General features: G+C 36.8%; 1 protein-coding gene across 2 annotated transcripts in view; it reads left to right on the forward strand.

Moving 5' to 3' along the window:
• GNPTAB (N-acetylglucosamine-1-phosphate transferase subunits alpha and beta) overlaps positions 1-14361 on the forward strand; it is a 39331-nt gene that overhangs the window by 17383 nt on the left and 7587 nt on the right. For both annotated transcript variants that reach the window (XM_040062096.2, XM_040062098.2), the window contains exons 8-17: positions 2187-2348; positions 3998-4177; positions 5160-5330; positions 6999-7122; positions 7848-8051; positions 9299-10407; positions 11401-11600; positions 11863-12082; positions 13132-13245; positions 13972-14057. In XM_040062096.2, coding sequence (XP_039918030.1) covers positions 2187-2348; positions 3998-4177; positions 5160-5330; positions 6999-7122; positions 7848-8051; positions 9299-10407; positions 11401-11600; positions 11863-12082; positions 13132-13245; positions 13972-14057 — 2570 coding nt within the window. The remainder of the gene's footprint in view (positions 1-2186; positions 2349-3997; positions 4178-5159; positions 5331-6998; positions 7123-7847; positions 8052-9298; positions 10408-11400; positions 11601-11862; positions 12083-13131; positions 13246-13971; positions 14058-14361) is intronic.

Here is a 14361-nt window from a genome sequence, read left to right on the forward strand (position 1 = left end):
AAAACGTGTCCCAGTGGTGGTGCAGGGTGTGTGCCTGCCTGCAAGGTGTGCTCTAAGCCACTTGTGTTAACAGAGGTTCACCTGGTCATACTGACTCTCTGCATCTACCTTCTTGTTCTCCTGTTCTGTTTTGACAATGCCTTTGGATCTGCTGATGTGTTTTGGGAGGATGAAGATGTTCTCTGGAAGGTAATATTTTAAGGGAATGGGTGATGGCATCCATCTCTACACAGAGGAGGTTGATACCTGTGAGACGTTAAAAAATCTGCCAGGAGACAATTCCATTTTGAATGTACCAGCAACAAAATGCTTGGTGTAGAGCGTGAAATTTATTATAATCCAGTTAGTTATTTCACCAGATGACTTTGCTGAAGTTTAATTTTATTGATAGCCTGCTTAGGAAAAGACTGGTTTTTTCAAAAGTTATTACCAGAAAAAAAAGTCACTTTGATGTAATAAAAATGATCTATTCAGTGCAGGGGTTAGCTAAACTGATGCTGAGAAATGGAGCATGTTTTTCCACTGCTTCCTGTATGTGCTTGAAATATTACAAATTAAAAAAACTACAGCATATATGCTGTGTTAGTGGGGGGTAAGTATTTGTAATAAATTTAATTAGGAATTTGTAGTACAAGTACTTATTTTGCTGAGTTTGGGAGCAAGTTAAAGAGGAACTAAATGTTCTTACATGCTTTCAAAGCTCTAAGATGGTAATATTTTTGGTTTGTTTTATGTATGATTTACAAGACAGATTCTGAGGGACTGTGTGACTCTGTTGTATTGCTAAATAAAGCACGTACCCAGTGCTGGCAGCTTTGCAATCTGCAGCATTTCAATGCTGGTATTTTTGGAGGTTGCTGCCTGCAGTCCGTAACTATACCTCAGCCATTTAGCTACTGAAGCCATCCTTTCCATCCATAAGTTCAGATGATTCCCTGGAAGGTCTGAGATTTATCAGATTTTTCTAATGACAGGCCTCATAAGTCAGATTGAAAGATCTCAAATAGCATATGAGTCAAAGCATCAACAGCTTTAAAATGTCACAAGTGGAACAGCTGGTCTTGCTAAGGGAAGGTCTGCTAACTCTAGGACAAGTGTTATAAAATGAGCAGAAAGGGTCAGATTTAATAAAAAATAGAGAAATAAAACCACTTAGAGTTGTTACAAAGGGAACTGTGTCGTTTTTACTTTTTTTGAACGTGATTATTCAAATTTGATAGTTTATGAATTGCATTTACACTGAAAAATCGGTAGATGTGGTTGTCTTACGTTGCCTGAAGGAACAAAAATTAAGCATAGCATCATATAGTTAATAACGATTAACTGTGTTTATTCTTAATTAGACTGTTGAATGCATGCACTTGGAAAATCAAAGTGTGGTCCTGTTTTTAGCTTGATTGGGTCTGCTCATCCTATTTTGTATGGCAAACGCAGCATTTACTGGGTTATGCCATATTTCTAGGGAGCTGCTTTGATGCCCTGTGATCTGTAAACTATACTTGCTGTTAGGGTGTGTAGTGCAAGCCCCTGATCCTGTGCATTATGAAATCTGATATACAGACTTACTGGTGGCAAGAGATAAAAACAGCAAACAGATCAAACAGTCCACAACTAAGAAATGACCTTAGCAGCATATTGGCAAGCAGCACTAAGGGCTTGGAGACCCACATGGATTAGGTCTGGAGCCCTTTGTATCTCAGATTTCGGAGCTGTAGATTGAACTAACTGCAATCCATTCTGAACATTTCACGCTTCTGAGAGTGACGATACATCAGTGCCCTCATTTTCTGGGGAGATTGTTGCTTGTTTAAGATGGGAACAAAAAGGATAATTCTTTCAGTCTTATAATAAAGTGTTAATACAACATTAGTTTTGTTATGGAGTGACAGGGAATGGATGGGGACTCACTATTCATTTACTCCCGAAATATTTAAAGCATGGAAGGGTTTACTGTTGCTGGATCATTGTGTAAGGAGACATTTACTTTGCAAAGTGAAAATTAAACATAATGTTTTGTATCTTTAAATGTTTTTTAGTTCGCATTTTACTACTTCTTTTTGTGTTTTTACAAAATTTTAGCTCTTTAAAAACAGTGCTTACCAGTAATTCTTATAAGTAACTCTAGTAAAAATAATACAATAAAAAGATTGAAGAGTGCTGCTGGAGTTGTTTCTCTGCTTGTATAGTTGCAGCTCTATTCAGAAGCCAGCGTGGCTCTCTTGCAACTGAATAACCCCAAGGGTTTCCAAGAACTCAGCAAGCAAGCGAAGAAGAACATGACTATAGATGGGAAAGAATTGATGCTTAATCCTGCTTATTTACTGTGGGACCTCAGCTCTGTTAGTCAGGTGGGTAAATTCTCTTACAGCAGGTAAATGTTGCAACATTTCAAAACTACAAGTAGAGGCTAACTAGTCAAGGACAAGGAAAATGGAATTTTTTTCCCAGAAGCTTGGAAGTATTAAGAATCAAATATTTATTAGCTTGTAAGAAAACATCACAAGAACACTGTCCAGTTCTCCAATCAATGGGAAAGAAGGATCAGTGTGATATTTAATTTAAATTTTCATGTTCTCTACTAAGTAAAAAATGTTGCCCTCTGCACAAGTTCTGATAAAGCTATGTACAGTCAAGTCCTGAAGGGCTTAACTGATCCTGACTGGCAGATAAGAAGGTTACTTGTGTAGGAAGATAGAGGGGTTTTTAACAAACATGATTATCTCGTTCCCATTATATTTCTGAAACATTTTTTGCTTTGCAAGTGCTGAGCAAGTGCTAATTGCTTCTCTTTCAAAAATGCTGAAGTCCTGAAATACAGATATCTATAAGGAAAGGAGGTTTGCTGTAAATGCTTTTGATACAATGAAGGATGTTCAGTTTAAGAACAGAAAATTAAAAGTGTCTGTTTCAAGATATTCTGTAATCTTGGGGGTTTTCTTCCTCTGGAATTTAATTTAAGGGTAAATGTCAAACGCCATGGTTAGTGTGCCCACTCCTGAAAAGCTTGCAGTCTCTCTTTGTATCCAGTGATCTGAACTTTTGGGGAAATCTTCCTAGTTAATACCAGCCCTGAGCTTAAACATTTAATTTCCCCATGTTGAAATTACACTTCATTTTGTGAATGGGCACCTAGCCAATGGCTGCTGGTGCAGCTAAAATGTTTTCAGTTTTTACTCTTTTTGTGTATCTGAAAGCTGCATTACTGTACATACTAGAAAATTTATGTACAGTGTGTAGAATCTGCAGTGAAAATGGTAATTATTAAACATTCAACTATTATCTTGAGTCTTCTGTTTCATTTAGGCTTTAGAAAAGTTCCTTTTAGGCAGCCTTACTTGTTGGTTTTAGGAGAGGTCAATAAGTTCTCCTGAATGGGAAAAGAAATACGTTTCAGTGTCCTATAACCTAAATTTGTTACTTAACTGATGAGTTTCTGACGAAACATTTTCTATTTAATAAAAATCTATGGAAACATTTAGCTATTTGATAGTGAATATTAGGATAAGTTTTGTTTATTTTCTCCTGCTTAAAATTATTCTTTAAAATAATAGAGCAGGGGATAATTTAAAGAGCAGCTACATGATGACACTTCCAGTATATCTATATTAGGTGACATTTATATACAGCTTATGATGCAATGTACTTGAAAGGCGCCAGCCTCTTGAAACTGGATTTCTGAAAGGTGATGTTACTGGTTTGAAATGCAGGAGGGGGTCTTTTTTCTGCTTCATTCTTCAAGAACTTCTTTCAGCACGGTTGGCAGATAGCCTAATGATACCAGGTGATCAGACAGTGATGTCAGAACACTGTAGCATTCACTCACCTTGATAATTTGGAACATGATTCGTTGTAAGAATAATGGTTATTCTCAACATACTTTTTATTTTTGAATGTCTAAATCCGCTATGCCAAAGCACACTGTCCTTAGCAGCTGCATCAGAAATTTAGTGTTCTGTTTAAACTCTAAGAAATGATTTTTTTTTTTTTTTTTTTGTAGTCCAAGCAGGATGAAGATGTTTCTGCCAGCCGCTTCGAGGACAACGAAGAGCTGCGGTACTCGCTGCGATCAATAGAGAGACACGCCCCTTGGGTACGGCATATTTTCATCGTCACCAATGGGCAGATTCCTTCCTGGCTTAACCTGGATAATCCTCGGATAACTATTGTGACACATCAGGTAAAACTCAACAAAACTACCACTGTGAAAGGGCCAGCAAAGATATCCTGTTTGATTTGAAAAGCAGTTATCCTCTTGCAGCAAAAGCCTGAGTTTATTTGGAAGAAGTGACAACCTCTTCCCTCTCTCACCCAAGGTTTTATCATGTATGTCCTTGTATTTTGGCTAAACAGATAGCTGAATATATATCAAGCCTGTATTTAGCACACTCTTCCAAATATTAAAGCTTCAGCTAACATATGTCCATGTCTAATTTCCTTGTAGAGTCTATTTATAAAAACCTGAGGAAAAGAAAATGTAATCTGAATCTATAAACAGTCTCTCAGAACCGGTAATAAGCTAATAAGCTTGTGTAGAAATAGGATGGATTACAATTACTGGAACTAAGAAGGTGGCAAGAAAAAAAGTAGCTATGCATTCTAAAAATGTTATTTAAAAAGAGAAGAGGAATCCTTCAAGCTTCCTGAATAAGTGAAACCAAATTCTCTAGTAGCTTATTACAAACTGAGAAGTAATTTTGGTATCTGGAAATGCCATAGGAATTCTGCACAACTGAAGTGTTAAAGAGATACTTACTCAACTTCTGCTCTCTGCTGGCGAAGTTACATGAAAAAGATGGAACAATCCCAACTGCTTGAATGCTGCAACAGGTTCAGTTTGCTAGAAATTTTGTGCAGCCTGAAATTCATGAGAATTATAACTGTGTACTCTGAGCATGGTCCAGTACTCACTGAAAGAGGAGTGTGTTAAAGTTTGTGACTTTGTGAAATCAGGTGCAGTTTCTTAGCTAAGCAGCAGAACTGAAAATGGTTTTGTGTGGGGAAAAAGAGATATTCAAGTATTTTTTTTTTCTCTTTAATATATTTTTTCTTTTGTATCTATCTATCCTTATTCTTGATAAGGTTTTTTTAGTAGATAAGTATGAAGTATTCGTGTGCCCGACTGAAACAGTTTTTGGTTGTTGGGGATTTTCTTGTTTTAGGAAATATTTCAGAATGTGAGTCACTTGCCTACCTTCAGTTCACCAGCTATTGAAAGTCATATTCATCGTATCAGTGGCCTTTCACAGAAGTTTATTTATCTCAATGATGATGTTATGTTTGGGAAGGATGTTTGGCCTGATGATTTTTACAGTCACTCTAAAGGTCAAAAGGTAAGCCGTTATGAAAAGATACTTCAGTGGAAGTAGAACTTTTATACTCTAACGGTAAAAGCCAAAGGAATGCTACTTTGAAAGGGAGAGCACTCACTTCCCCTTTTATCTCTAAAGGTTCATTGTTCTTAACTAGAGAACTGTTGGCTAAGGTTGAGCAGGTGGAAGGCTCTTCCCCGGGTTTGTATGTGGGCTGTGTTTGTAGGATTACTCTCTTTCATGTTGCACTCCTATGTTTGGGTGGTTTTAATGGTTCCTCTATCAGGGTTCACTTTAGTTTCAGTGTTATTCGCCAATTCTCCGACTTTGTTGGAGCACTGGTTAGACTGATGTGGTGTTTGGCAGTTGCCAGTCTTCCTTCCTTGTAAATTCTTTTTGTTTTGTGAGAAATACTCAAAACAAACAAGAATCAACTTTTCTGTGGGAACACGGATGTCAGAAGACATTGGAACTGATATAATATTGAAGTTTGCTATTAATTGCCTCTCTTCAGACACCCATAATATCTTTTCCCTATTTATATATAATCATATATATATAATTATATATACATACTGTATATAATTGCTAAAATAATAGCTATTGTTCCACATTTATGAGTGTAAAGTAATTTAGTCTTTCCACAAACCCATTATCAACAACTGGGGTTTAAGTAAGGAAAGCAGGCGGAGGAAACATTAGCAATAGTTATGCATAAACACTCTGGCTGCCAGGAGGGTTTTCATCCATTAGCTTGATCTACGAGAGTGACACGGAGGAAAAAAATGGAAGATTTATATATTATTATTTCTGTTACAGCAGTGGGTACACAAGGGACCAGAGACCATGAATTAAACATTTTATGCAGGCTGACATGCATGCTTGCATACAGAAGGGTTGAGCAAAATTAGTTCAAGCTGCATTAACTGTTTCAGTACTTGGGGGTGTTAGGAAGCTTTTAGTTGTTTTAAATCTCTAAGGATGGAGGCATATGACTGCAAAACCATATTGTTACACCATTTGTATTGTTCTTTAGTTATTCACCCCAGTGATGATGATGAAGTCAGCTTCAGTGCAATGTTGTTTGTGATAACCTGATCAGCAGGTGTTACTGTAGGAAATGTGCTGCTAGAATCTTGAAACAGTAAAGTCCAAAGGAAAATGTGTGGGGCTTTTAATGCCTCCTCAGTTGAAAGAAGACACACACGCACACTTTTTTTTAATCCTGCCAATTCTTAGGATTATTTAAATCATAGAGGATGAGATGCTTCAGGGATTATGTTCAACATGTGCCGCTTATCTCATGACTGGTTAGTAATGAAAAAACATTTTGAGTCAGGAGAATGAGTGAACAGCAGAGCTATTTCAGAGTTTAAGTTCACCCTTCCTATCTGACAAAAGAGAAGATACTAGTTTTCATTGGAATATGGTTTGCAGAAGTAAATTTGGGAAGTCCTACTTGCCATTTCTGGCTGTTTGGCCTTGGGAATTCTTCAGTTCATCCTTCCTTTTGGAAGGGATAACATTGACTTCACAGGCAATGGGATGTGAATGCTGTTTGCCAAGATCTGTGCAATCTAAAGGCACTGTACACAGGGAGACATTATTGTTAAGTCTCCATATTCAAAGAAACAAGCTCATTTGACTTCTATTTGCCAGTCCTTGTCTCAGTCTGTGATGTTGTTCCAGGTGTACTTGACTTGGCCTGTGCCAAACTGTGCCGAGGGATGTCCTGGCTCATGGATTAAAGATGGTTACTGTGATAAAGCCTGTAATAACTCAGCATGTGATTGGGATGGAGGTGATTGCATCGGTAAGACAGCAATGTTTAATTTAGAAAAAGTGAACTGTCTATTTGTCCTTACAAGAATAATTCTGTAATCTGCCTTTTTCATATAACTACAGAATTTGCCTCCTTTAATAATACAATAAAAAAGTTGTTTTACAGGTTAAAACCTTATTCCCTGCAAACCACAAATTTCTATGGAAAATGACAGGAAATAGTAGGGCATAGGATAATCTGTCTTTAGGTATCAAATTTGACTAGCTGAAGGAAGGGGTTTTGAGATTTAAATTATTATATAGTAATAATATACAGCATTGTATATTATTTGGACTCAGAATCCAAATTGTGAATGGATTGTGAAGCTGCACTATTAGTTCCTAGATGTAATTTTCAGGACTGCAGTAATAAAACGAAGTGGTACTTCTGGATTGCGGAAGTGATACCTTTCTGGGAGGCTCTAAAGTCAAGACTGCAAGCACAAGGAGCAGTAAATCAGTCTTCTGCCTGCCTTTTTGAAGTTGAGACAAAATACGTTGGCACTTTGGATACCCTTTTCACTCGATTCCTAAACTTCTACCCTGAGTGTAAAATCTATAGGATGCACAAACTCACAGAGGTCTAGTTAGGATTTGCCCCTTTTTAATTTCACTGATGATTGTTCAGTCTTCGGTCTGGCGGCCTAAATGTGCCTTTCTTTGGTTCTTTGAAACTCTTACTTCTGGTGTGTCTGTTTTTTTTCTTTTTTCTCTTAGGTAACAGTGGGGGTAATCGCTACGTTGCTGGTGCAGGTGCAGTTGGAGGTATTGGGAATGGCCCACCATGGCAGTTTGGAGCAGGAATAAGTGGTGTTTCATACTGTAACCAAGGCTGTGCTAATTCCTGGCTAGCAGACAAGTTCTGTGACCAGGCCTGCAATGTCCTCTCATGTGGATTTGATGCTGGTGACTGTGGCCAGGGTATGTAAAAAGCATTGCTCATGAGCTTCCAGCGGGGATTCTCTTGAACTGCCTGACCTTTTTGGGTTCATCATTACTCTCAGATTGTGCTGAGGTGTCCTGTACAAGCATCTTTACCTAACTAAGGACAGTTGAATTAATGTAGCGGTTAAAAAGATCAAAGAACCTCTCTGATGCTGATAGTGTGAGTTCAAGTCTGGCTCTGGGCTCTTGCCAAAGGCTACTTTCAGTCACAAGTGAAATTGTCTGAAGTTCATTTGGATATGAAAGATTAGCAAGGAGCGAACAAAGTGATTGGAAGTGCTGTCTGGTACATGCAGGAGAAGAATTAGTCCCGTTTGGAAGAGCAGAGGCTCTCCTGCATTTCAGCTGGAACAAATGTGTTTCGGGTGATTTTGTTGCTAGCAGTGAGGGTTTGTTCCTCTAGGAGAGGAGAGGTATTCTGCTGTGGAAGGGAGAAGTTCCTTTCAGCCTATCTGATTTTGAAAATTTCAAATCAAGATGCAGCACTGTAGCAGTAAACTCCAGCTGTTGTAACTCTCCTAAAATGTGGCAAAAATGTAATGTGGGCAAGCTACTTATGACTGAGACATAACTTCAAGTGACACAACAATATGACACTTTAGGCTCTTTATTTTTGTTCATTGTATGTTGCCACAGGGCTATTGCACAGACACATATAACACTCTAACAGCTTAAATTTTGTTTTGATTGCATTTATAGAGGTTTGGGTTCAGTTTATGTTTAAAAAAATGCAGAAAATAGGTATAATGGTAAATACTTAAATTCTAAAAGTTAAATTGAAAGTCTGCAAAGAAACTGCTTATCTAGATTGTATCAAGAAAATGTATAGGAAATTTCCTCTGTTTCCATCTAAAGCATTTTGGCAGTTTTGAAAAGCTCTAGAAGAGAAGACACTGTGCTTCAGTTGGTAGCAGCTGCTTTGCCTATTTGCCAGAAAAAAAAACCACTTTAGGTAGAGACTGAAAGAGTCACGAATTATACTGGCTTTTATAATTAGCATGGGTGTGTCTGGTAGCTTTATATACCTGAGTATGTTCTATATATGCATTATTGTAGACAAGGGAGCAAGAAGCTAGAAACTACAGTAAGTGTTCTTTCAGAACGCTGTCTCCCTGTTAATATAGTGATTGTCATTAGGCATGTTACTAAAAAAAAGAAGGAAAAATATATGTCATGCTGAAAATTGACAGAATTTTGTTTTGTTTCTTGTTTTTTTTTCCCAGATCATTTTGAAGAGATGTACAAGGTGATGCTTCAGTTTAATCAGACCTACTATGTTATTCCCAAAGGTGAATGTCTGCCCTACTTCAGCTTCAGTGAAATAGCCAAGAAAGGAATTGAGGGTTCATACAGTGATAATCCAATTATCCGGCATGCTTCGGTTGCTAACAAATGGAAAACTATCCATCTAATCATGCATAGTGGCATGAACACAACTGTGATCTATTTTAACCTTACATTCCTAAATAAAAATGATGAAGAATTTAAAATGCAAATAGCTGTTGAAGTTGATACTAGGGAGGAACCAAAACAGAACACAACTTCCATGCAAAAATCTAATTCTGATTTTAAAAGTGTAACTTCAGTACCAGAAGCTGAGATGATATTTGAGGATATTCCAGAAGAAAAACGCTTTCCAAGAGTCAGGAGACGTCGAAATGGCACAAAAGAGAGTGTACCTGAAGAGATGACAATCCCATCAGTAAATGCATCTCTTCTTCCTGAGGATGTCCAACTAGCACTGCAGAAACTGGACTTAAAACTACTAAATGGTGATATAACTCAAAAAGGATATAATCTATCCAAGGCTGCTCTCCTGAGACCTTTCCAGTTTTTAACCACAGCAAAGAGTATTTTAGGCCTGGAAAAAAAGGGCATGCATAATCATTCAGAAGATCACAAGAACCAGAGCAGCTGGGAGAAGCCTTATAAAGATGTAAATGATGGCAAAAAAACCCCAGTGAAAGCAAAGGAAGAAGTTCCTTCAAGGCTTATGGGAACCAAGGAAACTGTTGTGACAATGAGTACAAATAAACATATTTATAAAGCACAGCGTAAAGCCATACTTCCCTCCCAGAGTATGGGGAAAAAAAATGAAACCCGAGAAAAAGTATTGAATGCACTCATATTAAGGGAAACACAGAAATCAAAACATACTGGAAATTTTGATACTGGAGAAGGTGCACAGGGGATGGAAGGAGTAAAAGGGCATGACCAGGTGGATGCAAATATAAAGGAGGTGTTAGTGGGAAGAAAATTACAGTCTTATGCTGGAAGTTACCAAGGCTTTTTGCCATGGGAGAAAAAGAAGTATTTCCAAGACCTTCTTGATGTGAGTATCTTAATGTCATTCCTTATTGGAATAGTTGCATCTTTCTGCATTTCTTGGAATACTGTTAATATGATTTATACATTTGAAATGTGCTTTGCCTTTGAAGGCAAATGCTGGGATTTCTTTGAAAGATACCTTTCACATAAAATATGACTTGTTTATGATCTGGGCCTCTCTTAGCTAGGCGGTAAAAGCGAAATAACTATTTCTGTTCCCTTTCTACTCCCTTTTCTTGGTCAAATTCATTTTTGTTCATTGTATGTTGTCACAGGGCTATTGCTCAGACACATATAGCACTATAACAGAAAGCTTAAATTTTGTTTTGATTGCATTTATAGAGGTTTGGATTCAGTTTATGTTTAAAAAAATGCAGAAATAGATATAATGATAAATGCTTAAATTCTAAAAGTTAAATTGAAAGTCTGCAAAGAAACTGCTTATCTAGATTGTATCAAGAAAATGTATAGGAAATTTCCTCTGCTTCCATCCAAAGTATTTTGGCAGTTTTGAAAAGCTCGAGAAGAGAAGATACTGTGCTTCAGTTGGTAGCTGCTGCTTTGCCTTATTTCACATAGCAAAGGGCTGTGTTTTGAAAAAGGCTATCTCTGTTCATCTGAGATTGAATTTTGCATGAAGAATCTTTATATTATAGGATTTCAATTTATCAAATATGGAAGGATAATCTGCAAAAAAAGGCAGCAGTACAAATAAATCTGATGACACATAGGGCCCTTAGTCTGTGTGAGGTTTCAGAGCACAAATATTAAGGAAAAGCTTTTATAATCTTCCTCAAAGCATGGAAGCTTTAAGGAAAAGTTTATTTCTTTTTAATGGAAGATCTAAAGAATATGAAGAAAAATATTAAAAAGTTCTCTTCCCATTTTCAGATCTGGAAAGTTAGCAGCTGGCTGAAGTGTCATTTTTCCTGTGTGTCTAGTGTTTACTGACTTTGTCAGTAAAGTAACCTAGATTTATGCTTGTCCTGCTTTTTAGGAAGAAGAGTCATTACTCAAACAAATGTCATACTTTACTGAAGGTAAACATTTTGGAAGGCAGCTGAAAGATACATTTGCTGATTCCCTTCGATATGTCAATAAGTTGTTAAACAGCAAGTTTGGATTTACATCTCGTAAAGTCCCTGCTCATATGCCTCACATGATTGACCGTACTGTTATGCAAGAGCTCCAGGATATGTGAGTGTGGTTTTGGAATAATGTAAAACTGTGGGAAATTCTACCCTTCTGTTGCTTTGCTGTAGCCTTTTCTGGTGTGTTAATAGCTACTCATTAAAATTATATTTTGGAGAAGGAAATAAGAAATTTATTACAACACGATAGTTGGGATACAATGAGATTTTTGAGGCACTTTCAAAATTCTGGATAAGAATTTATTTTTAGGTAAGGAATGTTTTCTTCAAGAAATTAGAGTGCTACATGAGTTTTCATTCTTATCTAGGTTTCCTGAGGAGTTTGACAAGACATCATTTCACAAAGTCCGTCACTCTGAAGATATGCAGTTTGCTTTTTCATATTTCTACTATCTTATGAGTGCAGTTCAGCCACTGAACATTTCTCAGATCTTTGATGAGGTTGATACAGACCAGTCAGGCATCTTGTCTGACCGAGAGATTCGCACCTTGGCCACGAGGATCCATGAATTACCATTAAGTTTGCAGGTACTCTTTCCTTACTGATTAACTCTTAGAACAACTTCAGTTTTGAAGTCCAAAATGGTTAAAATAAAACAAGTCAAGTTTTTATCCTTGCTTGTAGTGTCAGTAACACTTGGTAATTTTTAAATATTACCTGGAAAATATAGCATTGTGTTCTACTCACCATTGTTTGATTGTTTTTTTTCCCTGTGGAGTCTGCAATTAAACTGAATTCTAGCAGCTTCAGAAAAATGGCTCACTGCTGTCTGAGCTCAAGAAAACTGTGTGAGTTTGTCCAAAAAAAAAGTTCACTTCCAAGAGCTGGATCCTGCTGTGCTTACTGTAGTTTCTGCACATAGTAAAAGATAGTTCTTGCCCTGAGGAACTTGTGGCCTAAAGAAAGAACTGAGGAAAAGTATAGCAAGGAATTCATACTAGTAGATAGTATAATCATATACAAAGACTCATGCTTCTGTTCTTCTAGGAACCTCATAAACAGAGACATAATTTTTTTAGGACTTGCATTCTTAAACATACAGGTAGAGAACAAAGAACATTTCCTCTCTTTACAGAGAGGAAATGACACAAACCAATGAAACAATTTGTGACACAGGGCACAAAATCATTGGCATAATTGGAACGCAGCCCTGCTTTAGCGTGTTCCTGGCCTGTACCTTAATCAGAAATCTTCCTGTCCTTGCAGTTAACTCTTCTGTTTGCTTGATTTGGAATTTAATATGCCAGTGTTGATTTGGGAACTCTGTATTGTCCTGACATTATTAGTAAAGGCGTGCTTTTAATTTTAAATAAAGATGACATTAAATCATACCTTATCTGGTCTCAGTTAAATTCTGTACTGAACATTTGCTTTACTTTATAGGGAGCCCCACTGATTTAACAGTAACTGAAATGGGGTTTGCTGAATATTAAGTATTCTTTTGTGGACAGTAGCATGGAAATTTGTTATGTAGATAACATTAAATACATTTGTGTACCCTGGGTTTTTAGAACTATGTCAGTGAGAAAACCAGTAGGATTTTAAATGTTTTTTCCCCCCTCTTTCTTTCTATTAGGATTTGACTGGTCTAGAACAAATGCTAATAAATTGCTCTAAGGCTCTCCCTGCCAACATCACTCAGATACATGTTATTCCTCCTACTCAGGAAGCATATTATGATCCAAATCTGGTAAGAAACACTGATCTTAAAATATGCTTATTTTCTTTCCTGAGTATGTATTTACTTTACTTTAAAAGCTGGTTTGATTTCTAGAAGGAAAGTATTTACAAAAATTACTACTTGTATGTACATGAAGTGTTAAAAAATGAAAGTTTTGCAGGCTTCTTCCTAACTTACTAACCCTTAATTTTCTTTAAAAGCAGAGGAAAGCTGAGCTTTAGGATGTTATTTTAATTGGGATTTAAAAAGTCATTGTTGCTAAGAAAATTTACTGTTGAGAACCAAAAAGCCCAATACTTCTCTGACTAGAGCTTCCTCATAAGTTTTTATCTAAGTTATAACCCATGTATTTAAAAAACACCCTAAAATCCAAAAATCTCTATTATACAGAGATTGCCTGGCCAATTTTACTGGTGGCCTTTGTCAGAGGAATATCAGACAGCTGTCAAGTGAGTTAGAATTTCTGAGTATTTACTGAGATTGAAGTTGCAATGTTTTTGCCAAAATGTAATTAGTATTTTTCATATATTATTTGTGATATAGGAAATTGTAATGTTATGCACCAGTATTCTTTTGTTTTTTCCCTCCACAGTTGATAACAAAACTATAGCTTTTGATTCCCTGAGAGTAAAGTATGTAGGCCTCTCTAGCTGTAATACAAGTTTTCTTACAAAGTACACCTTTATAACACTCTGTAATTTTCAGTAACCTACAATCTAAACTGTTTTCTTCCAGCCTCCAGTAACCAAAAACCTAGTGACTAATTGCAAACCTGTGACTGACAGGATTCGTAAGGCTTACAAGGACAAAAATAAATACAGGTATGTTGTGGCAGTCCTGTGAAAAGAGATGCTTAGTTTGGTAAAGCCATAGGAGGAGGCATAAATATACACATAACCCAAGATTGCATGTGTGTGCTAACAAGCCTTAGCTCTACCTATTTTAACAGCAAAACTAAAGAAACATACTGTTGTTAACTTAAGTATGTTTCACTGTGCAGAGTGATGTGGGTTTTTTCATAGTTTGCTTAGTAGACTAAATACTTCCATGTTGCTTGTGTCATCTTGGGCCATTTCCTAATTTGTGTTGTACAGCAGTAAGCCACAGTATGTTTGGCTAGAGAGT

The sequence above is a fragment of the Hirundo rustica genome, chromosome 4, assembly GCF_015227805.2.
Source record: "Hirundo rustica isolate bHirRus1 chromosome 4, bHirRus1.pri.v3, whole genome shotgun sequence".
Taxonomy (NCBI): domain Eukaryota; kingdom Metazoa; phylum Chordata; class Aves; order Passeriformes; family Hirundinidae; genus Hirundo; species Hirundo rustica.